The sequence below is a fragment of the Chiroxiphia lanceolata genome, chromosome 5, assembly GCF_009829145.1.
Source record: "Chiroxiphia lanceolata isolate bChiLan1 chromosome 5, bChiLan1.pri, whole genome shotgun sequence".
Classification (NCBI taxonomy): domain Eukaryota; kingdom Metazoa; phylum Chordata; class Aves; order Passeriformes; family Pipridae; genus Chiroxiphia; species Chiroxiphia lanceolata.
Genome location: NC_045641.1, coordinates 40,118,749 through 40,136,559, shown reverse-complemented (window position 1 = coordinate 40,136,559; position 17,811 = coordinate 40,118,749). Strand labels below are relative to the sequence as shown.

General features: G+C 36.0%; 1 protein-coding gene across 4 annotated transcripts in view; it reads left to right on the top strand.

The window, feature by feature from the left end:
- PPP1R12A (protein phosphatase 1 regulatory subunit 12A) overlaps positions 1 to 17,811 on the top strand; it is a 113,145-nt gene that overhangs the window by 44,834 nt on the left and 50,500 nt on the right. For all 4 annotated transcript variants that reach the window (XM_032687735.1, XM_032687734.1, XM_032687733.1 and 1 more), the window contains exon 3: positions 11,061 to 11,179. In XM_032687735.1, the coding sequence (XP_032543626.1) occupies positions 11,061 to 11,179 (119 nt within the window). The remainder of the gene's footprint in view (positions 1 to 11,060; positions 11,180 to 17,811) is intronic.

Here is a 17,811-nt window from a genome sequence, read left to right as displayed (position 1 = left end):
GCAGCAGTTGGCATAGATACGCAGGTAAAAAAAATATCTGAGCTGCTTTTCAGACATACCTAGTACTTCTGATCAGAAGCATGGCTGTGTAGAGGTGCCTGTGCAGTGGTAGAGTGCTATGTTTCATCTCCCACTTCATGAACCTGAAGCAGTTGGTACTGTTGAATGTTCTTTGACAATAAGTGAGAGTGTTGGTGTCAGAAAGTGTGTTTCAGAGCAGTTGTTTTTAATCCATTTCTCTCGAAGTTTTAATCACTTTATCACCTGAAGCTGTTTTTTACTTACTGGCGATTTTTAATCTCAACTCTTTTAATCTAAATCTTTAGGATTAAACACTTTAATCCTAAAGAGCAAAACATTATTTAGGCAGAGCAGGCCTATAAAAATGCTGGGGATGGCTTCTGTTCCTTCAGCTTTGTTCCCAGTTATGGTTGTAAATAACTGAAGTGATATTATTAATGATACATTCAGAAATGGATCTTTGAAGGACAATCAAAAATTTGGATTTGTGAATGGCAAGATGAAGTTTGTGGTTTGATATAAACCACATGGAAAGTGATTATGCAAGCTGGTATGGGGTTTGGTCTGATAGAGATGCTGCAAGGTGAATGAGTGGTTTTGTCAGGATTCAAGATGTTTCTTTAAATGACACTAGGAAATGTTAACTGGAGGAGTAGAATTAAAAGGAAAAAGAACCAAATATGAAACTTAATGCAACCCATTCAGAAAATGAGGACTTCAGAAGGATGTGTTATAAAACAAGCCATGTGACAAAATAAAAGCAGGGAAAGAAGATTTATTCCCAGCCAGAGAAAAACAGGTCTTCTAGAAGAATGACAGACTCTTACAAGTTGATACTGATAAAGATGCAGTGTTTGTTTTGAGAGCTGTGAAAAGGTCACTGCAGGCTTTGGAAGATTGTTTCACGTAATTAATTTCCATCTGCTGCCTTCTTTCTGGAAGAATAGATTGGGAAAAACCATTAATGGGAGAGAAAATATGCCGGTATGGTAGTCATCTGTGTAGTGTCCTCTCCCCGCCAGTGAAAAGCATGATGCTTGTTCTTTATTGGCAACATAAAAGTTTCTCCTTCTCCAAGCTTGTATTGGATGTCTGCAAGGATAAAACTAAATTCTGTTAGATAAAATAATGGAGAAACTTGAGAAGATCAGTGAGCTAATATCAGTTGGCATTTTTTTTCTGAGGATGTACTGGGGCTGTGTACTGTTACCAGCATGTTTTTACCACATATATGTACATCCTGTGAACGATGAAATACTAATGAAGTTGTTATGGTTGATGGTGAGATTCCCTTTTTAAAATCATGTCACTATGTGGTAGAATTTACTCTTTTCTACTGTGTAGCTGTGATCTGATGTGTGGATAAAACCCATTTGACAGAAATACACAGTAAGATCTAGTTGATGGGTTAGGGGAAACTATAGGACCCAACAGATTTGTTACCTGTTTGTTCAACTGAGTGTAGGAGACCTGGTCACTGTAGAATGCACAAAGGCAGTGTGTGCTCTCTAGCTGCTTTCTATCAGATTGGGTTACCGTGTGCATCTCTACTTGTGACTGTAAATATTGTTTAGTAAGTATATTGTGTTTCTGTTCTTCTAAGGCTAAATGTACTAATTTAAGTTCAGAGATACGTTCCTCAGGGACATATGACTTAACGGAAAGTATCTTTTTTCTCTTAATATGATTTAGCAGTTCACTGGATCTATGGAAAAGTCAAGGGACTGATGTCCAGTGTAAAGGTCAGAGCACTGAAAAAGAATTTGAAAGTGCAGCTCATGTCTCAAAAAACCATCCTGCTTTGAGAAGTCATGTACATAGGAAAGATCTTACTTATCATAAAACATTGGTTTTATTGGTATTCTGAGAACAATTTAGAGTAAATACCTTACCTCTGAATTCTGAAGTAGAATGTGATACATATGGAAGAGAAGACATACATAAGAGTGATAGATATGGAAATCTGGGAGCTTGGATAGACTCCCAAGAAATGTAACTCAGTTCCTTCCTGGCTGGTGTCTTATGGCCCATTGCCACAGATAAACTCCTATTTTCTAGGTATGACTGGAACATGAGAGAAACAGCTCTAGATACATGAGCAACCAAGTTTTGAATTGCACAAATGCTTGGTGAGTATGGCATACTGTCACATGTGAGTGCCTCATCAACTAATTCAAAATTACTGTTTGAGAGAGAGGTGAATCTATGGAATTGTTAGTGCTGTTGACTGTTGAATGTAGTATTTATTCAGTTATCTGGTATAAAAATAAGTTAATTCACAGTAAAGTTGGTTTTGAATATTGATTTTTAGGAGAAAACAAGGATGTGGTATAGATTGTCACTCCTATGCATCTCAGTTTTTACTTTCTTTCAGCTTTTACTTGAGTGGTTTTCTTTGTTGTGAGTTTGACCCTATTGGGGCACATAGAGTAGACTTTCTAATGATTCTAAAGCAATTTATGACCTATTTGTCCTTTCTTAAAGCCGTGTCTTTTGTTGGCTATCCTAAACTGCGTCATTTCATTGCAAATGATCCTAATCTGTGTGTGTTTTTCTAGCGTTATCCCTGACAGCATAAAAGCTGTTTGAATTCTTCTGAAATGCATGTAAATAAATGTGGTATCTCTAAACATACAGTACTGCTGTGCATTGATGAGAGTGAGTTATTTGGATACAATTCAGATACTAAGACACAGAAGTGTGGGGGTTTTCAATAACAGCAGATATGACAGAAAAAAAGTAGAAAAAAGGAATTATTTGAAACCTCTTTATTACAGATGCTTATCAAATTTGAATAAAGAGTAGGAATTTCTTTTGGAAGAAATGTGATTTCAAGGAAAATTAAAGTGGACTGGACATGTAACAACTGCTATGAAGTGCAGATTGTTGATATCTAACTAGTGGTCGTACCAAGTTCAATACTACTGAGCGATGCTAAAAGCTTCACCGTGGTAGTAATGTTGGCCTTGTAGAGATATATGCTCACTATATTATTACATAATATAATTACAAAGAAGGTAAGTTCTGTGATGTAGTAGTTATGTATACACTAATACCTGTTTAGCACAATAAAAGAATTGATCTTGGTTTAAATTTTTCTGATATAAATGCCAACAAACGGCTGTAAGCTTGTTAAGTCCATACTCATAACTTCCACAGAAATAGGAATCAACAATTACAAATTGTTATATGTGGTGCTAATATACCCAAATTTAGCAATTCTGCTTTTGGCACAAGGCAGGAGGGATGGTGAGCTACTGGTGCGATCACCTCTTGTTAGTGGAGAATTAGCTGAGGAAGGTGGGCAGCAGCATAGTTTTCCCTCTTTCTCCTCCTTTTCTGTCTCCATGCTGCTGTTACCTCTTCTTTTCAGTTAATGTAACTCAAAACCAAGTGTTCCAATCACAGAGAGTGTTGTGAGCTGGAGTTACTGTATGCACTCTGTAGCTGTAATGAGATATTTTTCAAACTCAACCTTCATTTTTGCACAATAGGGTGCAAACTTTAAAGGAGAGAACACTTGTTCACAAAGTGAAATTAACATCTGATATGCATTTTAAAAACACTTTTTGTTTTGCTTTGTATCATTCCTGCTGAAGTTTTTGCCTGGTATTCATCCTGGCATTGCCAGGCTCAAGTTCTGTCTTTTTTTTTTCTTGTCTTTTTTTTGTATGCAGGTTTACACCATATGTTTCCCTATATGGCTTTCTTCACATTTTCTACTTTTACTTTCCTCACTCACTGTTTACTTTCACCTGCACATTGCTCTGCCACCTCTCATATGTCTTTCCTCTGTATGGATATGGGAAAATATGAAGGCTTAGTTGCTTTTCAAATGCTGCAAGTAGGAATTTTTCCTGTTCCATCTTTACAACATTAATGTTTGGGTGGCCACCTACGTACAAATATTTCTAGAGCTTATTGCTGTTTTTTTTCAGAGACACAAGAGGACTAAGACTAACCAGATACTGTTATCTACACTGTTTCTTTTATGTTCCTGCATACCAAGAAGGAAGACAGATCTCATTCTAGTTACTGTGCTTCCTTGGGCATAGAAGTTGTAGTGGAGGCTAGGTACAACCTCCTATGTGCAGACCTCAGTGATGTGTTGGTATGCTATGAAATGTTGGTTTCATAATCATAAATATGTTTTTCATACAGGTACAGGATTTAGAATTGACAGTGCTGTTTACATAGGAAGATATTTTTTGGTTTTTTACTACTGTGATAGCTTTGGGAGTAGTTGACAATTTTGAAGCAAAGATGTGTTTCTGTCCAGGATACCTTTCATAGCAGCTTCACGAGGGAAGATCAGAAGCTGGACTCGATGGTATCTGAACAAGATACTGCATATTGAAGGATATAAAAAAAGTCTTTGCAAAATGGTGTTAATAGTTTAGAAAAAAGGCACATGCTGAAATTTGGATTATACTGGTGAAAATAGAAAATGTCCCTTTGCATTTGCTCAGAATCATTTGGCCATTTGTTTCTCAACTGTTCTTTGTTATTCTTTTTTTAAACATCTCTAGCTACCTGAAATTGTCAGGTTTTGTGTTCTGCAAGAGGAAATCATAAATTTACCTCAGGTCTCTTGCTGATATCAGCTGTCCTGTAGTTATGCCAAATAACCCTAATTAGTCTTATTTAACTTGGTGTTTTGCATAGTTGCTGGCTTGATACTGCTCATGGTGGGAGCATTCCTATTTAGAAAGTGCTGCAGCATTTCTTTTTCAAGAGATAGAGAGTTATGAGTGAAAATCTTCTGGACTTTGTAAAGCATCATAACCCTAATAGTGCCTGAGTTTTCTCATGATTTGATTTTAATTTAAATGCCATTGCAGAAGCCCATCTTCCTGTGTCAGTCTCTATTCAGTTGTAAATGTTCAGAGGCAGAAGGTTGAGGCACAGCAGTAGCTGACAGCGTGGGATGGCATTTTGCAGAGTGCCTAAATAAGGCACCCCTATGAGTTTGACTTAATTGTTTTTCACGTCATTTAATTGGTTCTACTTCGGTCATAAAATCATACAGGAGAAAGAATTCTTGGCCCAACTGAATTTCTGCAGTTTTGATTCTGTATCATTCTGATACTGAATGTGGATGATTTCCTTCTGTAAATCATAAATTCAGGAAAAAAGACAACTGCAGGAATATTTCAGCTGTGGAGAAAGGAGGTCGAGGGAAATGATCTGTCAGTTTTCTCAGAAGGGGGTGAGGAGATTCCCCATTGTGCAGAGCAAGGGTGCTGTGCTAGGTGCCCCTGCCCAGGCAAGCAGGACACCTCCACGCCTTGCAAGACCTGCCAGCTGCCTGCCCCATGCAGCACACATTTTAACACTCTTCACCAGGTGATTACAGGGGTTACAACATACATGGCCAAAACAGTGAAGTTGTGATTTTTTTATCATTACGTTTATATGGGCTTTGAATTATGTGTTTAAAAGCGATTGTAACAATGAGAGAGTCTTTGAGGGATAGCTGGACACTGGCTGTTCACTCCTATTCAGCCAACTGAACATTTTCCTTGAAACTTGCCTGCTGATGCAGGGCATATGTGTACTGTCTACCACAGCAGAATTTAGCATAGTGTTATGCTAATGCTACTGGATTTGCTTCAGGTTTATATTATTCAAGACATTCAAAAAAAGTAAACAGACTAGTCCTTTCTTCAGTATCTTATTTTGAGAAGTACATCTTAATGCAAAAATCACAAAGAAACTATAATTCTGTCTCTCAATATGTTGTATATGCAGGTAGGTATACCTTTGCTTGCCTGGCCTTTAAGTGTTATTTTTGCTGCGGGTTAAAAAAACAAAAAAAACCAAACCAACAAACCCAGACTCAAAACAAAACCACATTTGAGAAAGACAAAGTAGCATGAGCTTGAGGTAGCATTTCTACTTCTGTCTGACTTAATAACAACGTTGTTAGGAATTCAGATTGAAAGTGAAACTCTTCTACAGTTAGAAAATATTTAAAGAAACATTTACAGACACTCAAACGAATAGGAGGTCTGAAAAGGGTCAGGTTTTACAGTTTTAGTGTATCTTTGACTTTAAAAAAAATTGGAAATAGCAATATGAAAATTTTATATTTTTTATTTGATAAATATCTCCTGAAGTTGATTGTTTGGCCAGATATATTAGATATATTTTTATAAGTTATTTGAGTGATTTACAAAGGTGTACTTTTAGAAGTCTATTGATACTTTATATTGAAAAAAATGAAGAGTGAAACAATTCTGAAAGGCATTTTAAAAGAAGGCAATTTAAATTCATATTCCAAAGATGTTAGAGTTTTTAATTTGTTTTTACATCCTGTGGACTGTGCGCCGAATTTTTTTCATTGTTGGTTTCTTCAGATCAGGGCTTACACAGCTGCATGAACACAGTGACACTTTCTGTCTCTGGCTCCCTATTATTATTCAGTAAAGAGACTCTTGGAATTAATTTGAACTCCACCATCTATGGATTTTTTTAAAACCAGCTGGGTTTAGCTGAAGTGGCTAATTAGTTAGAAGTTCTTGGCAGATCAGTTGTGCTCGTAGTTGGTGCCCCCACTTGCAATTAGGCCATGTTTACTGGGAAGACCACATTGGACATGCTTATTGCAATATTTTTTAGGAGGGTCCCTCTCATCAGATTTTAGGAATCAGGGACTGCTCTCTGGTCTTCTGACCAATCTGAAGGGGCCACTTGTTTGCCCAGTGAGATCAGCAGGCAGTTTGTAATGAACTGAATCAATTCAGCGAATACTTCTCTCCCTTCCCTGGGCTTACCACCCTTCTGGTGACCTTCAGGTTCAGCGAGTACTTAAAGTTAATTATGTCCCTAATGACTTTGCAAACTTGTTCCCAGATGTTGTGAAATGAGCCAAGGTTCGACTGTAAACATATGTCCCTCTTTCTGGTGCTGTGATAAATAATATGAAAATGTTATCTGCAGTGTATCTTGTCTGCAGCTGATAATTTTTAGTAAATCCAAGTTTGAGCATCTCTAGATTCCTAAGTTCTAAATTCACAGGTAAGACTCAACTTCGTATATAAAGTGTTTTCAGAGAGAGGTGTTTTCCTCTGTTTACTTTGTGTCTATATATGCATTTTGTTAATAGATATAAACACAAAAATCAACTATAAGGGGTTTGGTTTTTTTTTTTAAATTCAGAATGCAGGCCACGTTACTAGTTAAAATTTTTAACTTCTAGTTCCTGAGTTTGGTTTTCGTGTGGAATATTTGAATTTTTACAGTATTCTCAGAGGTTTGTTATTTATTGTCTCAGATATACTGAGATTCCAACCCTCTGTGGATGATATTGAAATGTATTTTTCGTAAAAGGATGGGAGAGAATCTCGGTTTCATAGTAATTCTAGAAAATAAATGTTTCTTTTTTTCCCCAGGTTGTTAGTTTCAGTCCTCAGTAGCTATTGAGGAATATACAGCAGTGATTCCTAAAACAAAAATTTCAACTAGAAATATTTTTGCCTTCATAAAAATATAAATATGGAAAGCAAACTTGTTCTTCCAGTCTTACTGAGACTGCATAGTGCTTGTCATGGAAATATCAGGGCTTAAGTATCAGGAATGATTTTATTTTCTTTTCCTGCTTTTGTCTTTCCAAGTATCCCTGGGATACTTGCAGTTCTCTATACTTAGACCACAAGAGCATCTAAAAGTGGTACCTTTAACTTCTGTGTTAACACTTTAACGTTTTAGCTCCAAAAAAACCCATGGCATGAATCAAGTTACTGTTTCTTTCTTATCTGTTTAGATTTAGAATGAGCACCTACCAGTGTATTATATAGATTGTTATTCTTATGTAGCTGTCTGTTGAATGTGACCATTTTTCAACAAGTGAATTTCAGAAGATACAAATTTAAATGCTACACCAAAAGTATTAGTTGGTGATGGTGGAAATCTTATTTGTTTTTACTTTTTCACTGCATCCACATTTGCGAAAAACACCTTTTTCTAGATGTGGTATCAAGAGACATGGTTCTGGACTTCCTGTTACACAGCTTCAGTTTCCTTTTCATTGCATACATGTAGCTCTATCAATTCAGTATCGGCTGAGGAAATGAAGTTATATTATTTTTACGTACTTTAGAAAGATGAAATTTCAAGATGAAGGTAACACCTACTTAAAAAAAGGTAAAATACAAGCAATTGTTTCTGTACATTGTTTGGGGTTTTTTTCCCAAAAGATAGGAGACTTTTAAAATATGCATACATACCTACACACAATAATATGCTGTTGCGTTTGAAGATTTTGGTGGTACGGTACCAGAATAACTGAAATGTCAAATAAGTTACACTATAAGTTTTAATTTAGATTGAAATACAATTCATTAAAAAAATAATTTATTTACATAAAACCCAAAATCTTCTGATTTTTAGGATTATTCTGGTACTAGTTTCTGCTCAGTTATGCCTTACAAACTCAGGGCGTCATTCACTTGGTCATGTTTACCAAGTCCGTTTAATTTCTGTATGTGATGCAGAACTAGGTTATCTGCACACCTGCAGTGATTGCTCTCCTTTCCATTGGTAGTGCTAGGTTTCCTAATAAAAGCTTCTGTGCTGTAGGTACCAGGTTGACTTCATGCACTGTCTGAACCTTGTCATTGCTTTGCTGAAACTACTTCTACTGTAAATAAAGATAAACAAATGCATATGGGGTAATCTGGATGATGTTGGAAGTAGAAAAAAATGTAGTTTTCATTACCAGGCTTAAAAGGTGTCTTTAAAATCATTGGATTTTGAATAGTTTGATTTATCATGAGTAATGCTCTTTCACTTAGTTTAGTTGAGGGGGTCACTGTTAATTTTTTGAGAGGGATAGCAGAGGAGAGGCCTAGTTGGAGTGTGTGAAGGAAAGTTTGTAAAGGACAGTTAACACTTCTTCGGTGAATAGTGTGCTACCTTTCATCTTTGTTCTCTTTCTTCTATCCCTTTAAATCCCATGGACTCTGGGCATTTTCACTCATCCTTCTTTCGCTGACCCAGGAAAACCAAAGCCCTATAAGCGCCTGCAAAAGGAAATTCAGATAACTCTACTTCTCCAACCTTACTAATCTCCCTAGCTCTGCTGATCTGATGTTGATCTGTAAGCAGCTTCATTTTTGCAGTCTACTTTAAAGGAGCAATTGATCATGAAGTTGTCCATGTATAGAAATAATTACTTTCTGAAATGCTATGCTAGCTTTTTATTCATTCTCTACATTTTCTTATGCATTCTTTCTTTTATCATGTCTATAAGTTGTTGGCTCAGTTGACCAAATACAACTGCTTCAATGAGATATGTATTTCCTTACAGAAGTAGTTTTCTGCTAGAGGTATTATGTGGAAACAGGTAAAAATCAGGTTTTTTAAACATCACTTTTTCCCTGTCTATATTAGAACATACAAGTTGAAAGAACATGACTATTCACTTGGATTTGTTTAAAAAAGGTAATTTTGCCAGTGGTTGGCTTTGTTTTGACCTTGTAAGAAAGTTGGTTTCCCCCCTGCTGTTTCTGCCTGTTTAGCAGACACCTGCATAGCAATTACCTGATCTGTGACCGGGAGGGTGTTTCACTTTTGAAACAACACAACTGGTATTGTTGAGAAATATTGTTACACTGTATTAATTTTTTATTCCCGCAGAAGTTAAATTTTGTAACTGGAGAGAGGTAAGAGTTACAGCACTGCACTCTTTTAAGAGGAATGGTATAAAACTGGCACCACATACCAGTATCAAAGTTGTTGGTGGCAACTGATGATGCATATCCCAAGAGATATGGTTACATTTCTGGGAATTAATTTTCATTTTGTAATCTGTTCATTCTTACCTCTGCTTAAAGTAATTACAGAGGTTTAATAACATGTACTATTTAAGTCATACAGTAAAAAATAGAAATATATGAAAGTACTTGATTCTGAGTTATTGAATAAAGATAAGGAAAATATAACTGATTCTGGATCTAGGACCATAATTAATTGGGAAAAGTTAAGCATCAATTAAGTACTTCAAGTAATTTGTATTAGTGTTGAATAAATTTTGTGATTGTCTCTTGTGTAATTTGGCATTCTGTAATAGTGAAAGTAAAAAAGCACTCTTCATTTCATCCGCAAATGGATGAGTAATTCTTCAGTATTTCCTGATTTTTTTTTTCTCAAATATATGGAAAATATAAATTAAACTCTGCAAAGCAGGAGGTATGTTTGCATATGGAGGAAGTATGTTTTTTCTTATGTTGACTCCTGTCATGGCTTAAAGTATTTAATTTGTTAGGGAAGTGGAAATATTAAGTTGCAAGACCGATCTGTATTGATGTATTAATTGTTTATTAAACTGTACGTTCTCAATAGCTTCAATAGGCCAGTGGTTTAATACAATTAAGTAATATAATTCTTGTATGAATTATTGTTGGAATTGATCTATTTGACTTCATTGGAAATTCAGAATTTTGGATTGTTGACTTCTGAGGCAACAGCACATTAAATAAGAAAACATATAGAGAGGTTGGAATGTGTAAAGTACTGCTTGCTTTCTCCCCCTTGCCTCCTTCACCGCCAAAAGCTGACCTTACAAATACTTAGGAGAAGAGGTGGTTCTGTTTTTATTAACTTCATGAAGCTGCCTAAGAGATCAGGAGTCATCATTCTGATAAAGTGTAGAAACTTCCTGCCACTGAATTTGTGAGCTCTAGGATAAGTGACTAAATAAGAGGAGGTCATGGGAATTGGTGGTTCCACCTCTGTTTACCTTGTGTTCACTTCTGTTCGTAATCCAGCCATTTTCTTATTTCAGTTCTTCCAAGTATGTATTAAACATGTCAGGAGACAAACAGAAGACCAGAGGGCTAGTTGTATCAATGGTTGTTATCTTCAAAAGACATACGGGTATTCAGGGGTTGCAGACAGTCACAAGGGGTTTTACTTACACCTGATATAATTGTTTCTATTAATTGTGTGTGTGCATATGATATGCTAGTGGCTGCTAATTTTTTTTGCATCAACTTTGCTATGTTATTTACAGGTTTTATTTCTTTGTCTATTGGCAGGTATTTAATTAGTCAAGGAGCACATGTAGGAGCTGTAAATAGTGAAGGAGACACTCCATTAGATATTGCTGAAGAAGAGGCAATGGAGGAGCTGCTTCAGAATGAAGTAAATAGACAAGGTAATTTTGAAAATGGAAGGATGGTTGTGTTTACTGGGCATTAAATATATTTTTGAAAACTTAAGCTAAATTGGAACTTAAAAAGTCAGTTTATTTTCTGAAGAGAATTGTTGATACAGTGTATAGTGTTTAAGCTGTCTTCTAAGTGTTTTTGCTCAGCCCAGCCTCTTGTGAAGAAAGAGGTCAGAAGTATTGAACCCAGGTGGTCAGTGGATTCCTGAATTCATTTAACTCAGCCAGAATGTAGCTGTCATTCAGATGCTATGGATGGTATTCAGTGCATTTGGGACATGGACTTCTGTATCCCAGCTTCAGACTAGGTCTAAAGAGATTCCTGCCTTGGAGAAAAGAGAAATAGGCAGGCAGTTTTAGGATGAGGTCCTAATGCACTCCCACGGTAACAAAGGTAACTGTTTCAGTTGACTACAAGAAAGCCTAGAATAACTAAAACAAGAATAAACAACTATCCCGTATGCCATAAATTAACCTTTGTGTCTAGTTCTGACCTTTTTAATGCCTTTCTACAGCGACAAATATCTTAAACTACTCCTTGGGATAAGGAGTCTTAGACTGCAACTACCTTAGGCCTGAGAACCTGTCATGAGCTTTTAAGTTCCTCCTGGGGTTTTTTTGTGTGCTCTTCTGAAAACAGTATACAGGTGAACATTCATATAAAACTTAAAGGAGAGATATCAAGTTTTGACATTATTGTTTAATAACATATACCCTAAATTTATGCACCTTGCTCCTAGAAAATGGCTAGTACTGGCAATAGTGTCTTTACAAGAGAAATTGGACTTTGAAAAAGCATACTGATTTATTTTTCCCTGCTTTTTTCCCCTCTCCTTACACTGCTGTATTCCATAGTCCAATCCTCAAACGGGTTTTTCAGTGAAAGGTCTTTGAAAATTTCTGGGTTTTCTGCTCCACAGAGAAAAGAATATTCAGTTGTTGTTGAGTGACCGTTCTTGAGTCTGATAGAATTGTGCTGCTATCCCAGAACTTCGAGTACAAGAACTAGGGTGCTGTGGTCTGAGTTACATATTGAAGGGAGATGACATTCAGAGTGAAGATGGAGCCTTTGAAGGGGGTGTACTAGGGGACTGCATCTCCATAACTTCTAAACCCTTGCCTGCCTCTTAAAAGGCTTCTTCCTGCTTGAAGATGGTTCTTCTTTTATAATGTTGAGTTTCCGTGTCTAAAGACAGATTTACATAATTGAACAGTAAACTAGTAATTGCTTTAGGCTTTGCCCTGATTTAATTTGTATGCTTAAACCCATTTAATGCCCAAAGCAAATGGTAAAAAGAAACTGGAAGACATGATATGTGAAATAAGAGATACCTACTGATACACAGAAGTAGACAATAGATTTGCAAAGGCTTTGATTCAATTAATTGATAGTGTTAACAGAAATATGATTAGCAGTTTTTATACTTAACACACAAAGAACATCAGATTAGATAGTTGCAAGTATTTTTTTTGTCTGTATTATCATTTCTCCATTTTAATTACTTGTTCTCTTTTCTAACAGTACTGTCAGTCTTTGCTCAAGAGTTGTTTCTGGAATGTGCCTCACACTAGATTCTTTAAGGTTGTTTTTTAAATGTTTGACTTCACTGATGTGCAATACTAATTGACTGCAATAGCTGTTTGTAAAATTGGAATTATTTGGGGAACCAACTTTTCCAAAATCTTTTATATTTTGTTGCTTTTTTGAAAAGAAATTATTTGTTATATTGGATTTTACATACATTTTTACAATGCATATTTCAACATTACACAGTAATGTTTAGTCTTTTACAAGTTTATTTAAATTATTTTGAACATCCCAATTGTAATGTTAACATTTGCAACCTAAACTAAATGCCACAAATCACTGAAAGTTTCAGTGAGGTTTACGTCTTTCATAGTTAAACATACTATAAACTGTCTACTCTACTGTCTTTAAAAATCTGAGAAGGTACATGTTCCCACACTGTAGCTATTAGCTTCTAAACTAATAATTTAGGTTGGTTTAAAATCCGAAATTTCACTTGCTATGGAAAACCTATTTTCCAAGCATTCCTCTGACATTTTTGTTAGTTGGTTTGCTTGCTTGTTTCACAGAAGCAGGGAAGAAGGCATGCAGTATCCCTCCTTCTGAATTTGTGTCTGAAGCTGTAAGAACTCAGGGCTTTTACCTGCAGAGATGAAATCAGAGGAAATATTTCATGATTGTGCATGAGAATAGAATAGAAAGGGTATGAATCTGGATGTGAACTTGTGTATATCTTACTAAATCATGAGACAGTTGTCTCGGCAATAAGGTTTTAATTATGTGCTTTTGATGGCATCCTTAACTTGAATGTAAACTTAATATTAAATACAAAATGATTATTCAGTCATTATAATGATCACTTAAAGAAGTACCTAATTGTGTATATGTTGTGGCTAGAGAAGTTCAGAGCTTAAATAGGAACTTAATTGTTTCTCCTAATGTGGAATTAACAGTGATGCATTGTCACAGTTTCATCTTTGACTATACTTGTAGCAGAATATAATTATTCCTCTAGCAGTGGGATAATTCCTATTCCTTCCATATAATGCACTCTTTCATATCATATAAAGCAATGCCAGTTTTGATAATGCAAGTTACCAGTGAGGTCTGTGGAACGGTCAGTCTGGCTCATATTATGGGTAATGGAAGATCATCCTATTTATTTTGAAAATAAACAAATAAACCTGGGTACCAAAATATCCTACCTCTGCATAGGTAAAACATGCAGTGTGAAAAGTAAGTTGACATTTTCTGTAACATTTTTGCCTTCCAACCTTTTCATGTGTTTATTCCTACATTAATTAGTTTCATTTTCGTGTTGCATTGTTAATGCTGCAAGTATGGCTCCCTACCTGCTGGCAGTCAGAGCTGCTTGGTGGCGAAAGATTGCCTGGAAAGATCAGTCAGGTTCATTGTGATTTCAGATATATTTAACTGATGACATTTGATGTTTGTTTCTGTTAGAAATCTGAGGAAACCCACCGTGTTAGATGACCCTTTTTACTGCTTTTGCAGACCTTCTTTCTTTGTAGGAAAAGTACAAACAAACCCTTCCAGTTGTGCAGCTATTCAGTGTGCAAACTGATCAGTGGTGCACTGATGTACAGATGCCCAAATTTTTGCAGGTAATTGCAAAAATTGTATTTTAAAGACATGTCTTACTACAGGACAAAATGTGGGAGCCTCTGAAGACACTAAATTCACAAAAAGTAAATCAGAGAATACAATACAGTTAATTTCTATGTGACATAACAGGCTTAATAAAAGGAAGGATCTGCAATGTTTGCTCATCCTATTTTAGCATTCAGACTCCAGAATCAGATCTGACTAGAGAGAAGATGGTCAGTGATCCAAAATAATCTTGTTGTTTTACAAGTTCTGTTGTTGTAAAGAGCATTGGATGTGAAAGAAGAGAGCTTTTCTAGTATTATTATCCAGTGTCTGTTTTTCTTCAGTCATGCTGATCTCCATATGTGACACCTCTAAATTGCACGAAGGGTTGGGTGCATTTTCATGTGTCCTCTTGTGTTCTGCTGGGCAAATAACATGACTGTTGATACAATGAACTCTGCAGTGATTGTGAACTAATGAAATAGATATCCTGTAACTAAAGCCGTACCACTCTGATAGTAAGGAAAACATTTTTTTACCTTAATCTTCAAAGGGGAATTATTGGCTTAATTATTTTTTTAGCTAAAAACCTAGTTTAGTTTTATATTTTATGAGAAGATACCTTACACGCTTAGGTAAGATATAAAGGTTTTTTGATACCAACACTTCACAGAAAGCAAAATCAGTTTTTTTGTGGAAATTATTCTGAATAATGCTGAACGGCTATTCCTTTTTCACTCCATGTGGTTTAACTGATTTGTGTGATATTAAAAAACCCTTCTTTTAGGACTTGTTGTTTCTGCTTACGGCTGATGCCTTTACTTGGCCGATCCCATGCATGTAGGTGCCACTGCAATCCTCAAAATGCTTTAACTTTATCAAAAATATTATTTAGTTTTTCAAAGTGATCCCTCGTGTTTCTACTCTACAGTGTTTCAACACAGAGTTGTGGAAGTTATCTTTTGCCAATAGTGTAAACTTTTCGTTTGCACTGGTGAAAACCAGCAGACTTGAAAGAGATGTGGCTTTAGTCTTGGCCAGCCCTGGCCAGTTTTAAATGTCGTCTCTCCTCGGGTCTTTCAGTAGGGTTAACTATAATGGTTTGAAGGTATTCTTTTTTAGCTGTTTATCATCAGATGTCCTCTTAAAGTTATTTTTAACTGCTTAAGGAGTTATTTTGAATTATAGGAAACATTCTCAGGAGGTGAGTTAGTAGGGAGAGGTGATGTGAGGTGAATCAGGAGTTCATCATACATCGTGGTAGCTATTTATTCAGTAACTCAAAGTCAATCACTACTTTTGTTTCAAGGAAAGAAGCACATGTTCCCCATTCTTAATTATAGGTAATGTAACAGGACTCTCTCAGAATTATTGCTTAACTCAGCTCTGTTTATGTGGATAAAATGTGAACTATTACATTTTTATATAAACATTCACTTCATGAAGTAAAAAGTGGGTTGCTCTTCCCTGCAGTATCTGTAAAACATGCCTTTATATGGCTGAGTTGTCCTGAAACAATGATTCAGCAGTTAAACTTATGCTGAATTTCATTAAATGCTCACTGAATGGCACACTATTTTCAAACCTGTTGAGTAACACCTGTTGATCAGAAAAAAAGTGAAAACATTTAGTAATAAGTTGTTAATGATTTAAGAAGTTGTTAGGCTGCCAGAGAGGTTAATCGTACTGGTGGTGTGAGCGAGTGCTGTGGCTGAGGCTGAGCTGGGAGGCAGCGCATTGCCATCTATGGGCCGTAGGGAGAAAGGATTGGAAACCTATGATGAAGCGTTTTCTTTTCCCTTGGTATCTTAATAGACTCTGGAAAACAACAAGAAAGAGAAAGCCCGTACAAGGTATAATAAGGGCTGTTTGCATTCTGTTTTCTGTAGTTAATAATGGGAATTTTATTTAGCTTATCTCAGAGCACAGCTCTTTTTCTATGACACAAAGTTCAATTCCCATTTTCATGCCAGTTATTAATGTGGAATGTTTTATTTAGATTGGCAAGATTGTGGTACTTTCTTCTGTTGAAATATGACCAGAAAATTACTGTCTTGTCAAATAATGTATCGATGCAGCCATTACTTCTCTGCAACCATTATAGCTTGTTTGGGCTTTGTTTGTGATACTGATAGAAGTCAATATTCAGTATTAGTTGCTTTTTCTGCAGAAGCATTGCTATTTTGACATAAATCCCTGAGTCTGCAGGCTTATCTGGAAAGTGTGCTTAGACATGACCCGTTGGAAACTCAAGATCAGGGTTTGGAAGGAGTTTTTTCTCTGTTCTACCTTTATACAAAATTGCCTCAAAACAACCAGCCATGTAGATGGACAGTTTTACACTGATAGGAATTTGCATCGTGTTCTTCAGGTGGAAAAGGTTACTCATGCTGATAAGGATTCACAGTTGGACTTCAGGCGTGCAAAAGGGAATGGACATAAATATGACAAACAGAGGATGAGATATAAACTATTTATTAACGCAGTAGTGTTTTGCAGGCCGCACTGATATGTAAATAACTGCAGTGTAGAGCATTATTGTCCCAGGATCCGCTGATTTGCACTGCTGTGTCATTCTGAAAGACAAGCAGATGCCAAGGCCCAGGAAGTTACAGTTTGCAGTAATTCACACTTCAATATGTAGGAGCCTTCTGGAGGAATGAGAATACAGGATTACCAATGCATTATTGATTCAGAGTTCCTGGTCCTCATTCTTCATATTGGTCATAAAATTTTTTAGCTTTTTCCTCTGATGAGTGCTTCTTGTATATCTTCCTGCATCTTGCAGACTCAGCCTCCAGATTATGATTCTTCATGAGTTTCTGATAAAATGTAATTCTGTTAGTTTTTATTAAATTGTCAAGAATAAAATGATTTTTTTAGTCAATTAAGCGAATGAGTCTAGGAGTTTGGTCAGCTGCTTAGAACACTGAATGTTTAACCTGCTTCAATTATTTTATGATACTTTGTAAAATTTTATCTTTTGATTGTCCTTAGAATAAAGTTTTACCGGATTTACTTAGTCAAGAGACTCTCTTCTCCAACTGATCTTTCTTTGTGTTCTGCATTTGTTTGTTTGTTTGTTTTAGTTTCTTGGCTTTTGGGAGGTGATTTTTTTCTTATTTTGGGGGGGATTTTGTAGTTTTGTGGGGTTTTGTTTTTTCTTTTTACATATTTGAATATTCCTACATTTCAGGAAATTTTGATATAGGCATGTCATTTTCAAGGGTTTGGCTGCTCTATAGTTGGGGAATTGCAGCAACTATGGAATACGAATTCATACATAACATAACAGATATATCACTGCTATCCACTGCCTTAAGGGTGTTTCAGCAATGCCCATATAATTGCTTTCAATTTATCAGTTCACTGCTTTGACTTTCTAGTTGCCAGTGGATTGATAAGAGCTTGATGAATCTGTTTTATTATAATCTGTTTTACCACATTTTACACAGTAGAATGATGCTTTGCATTACATAGA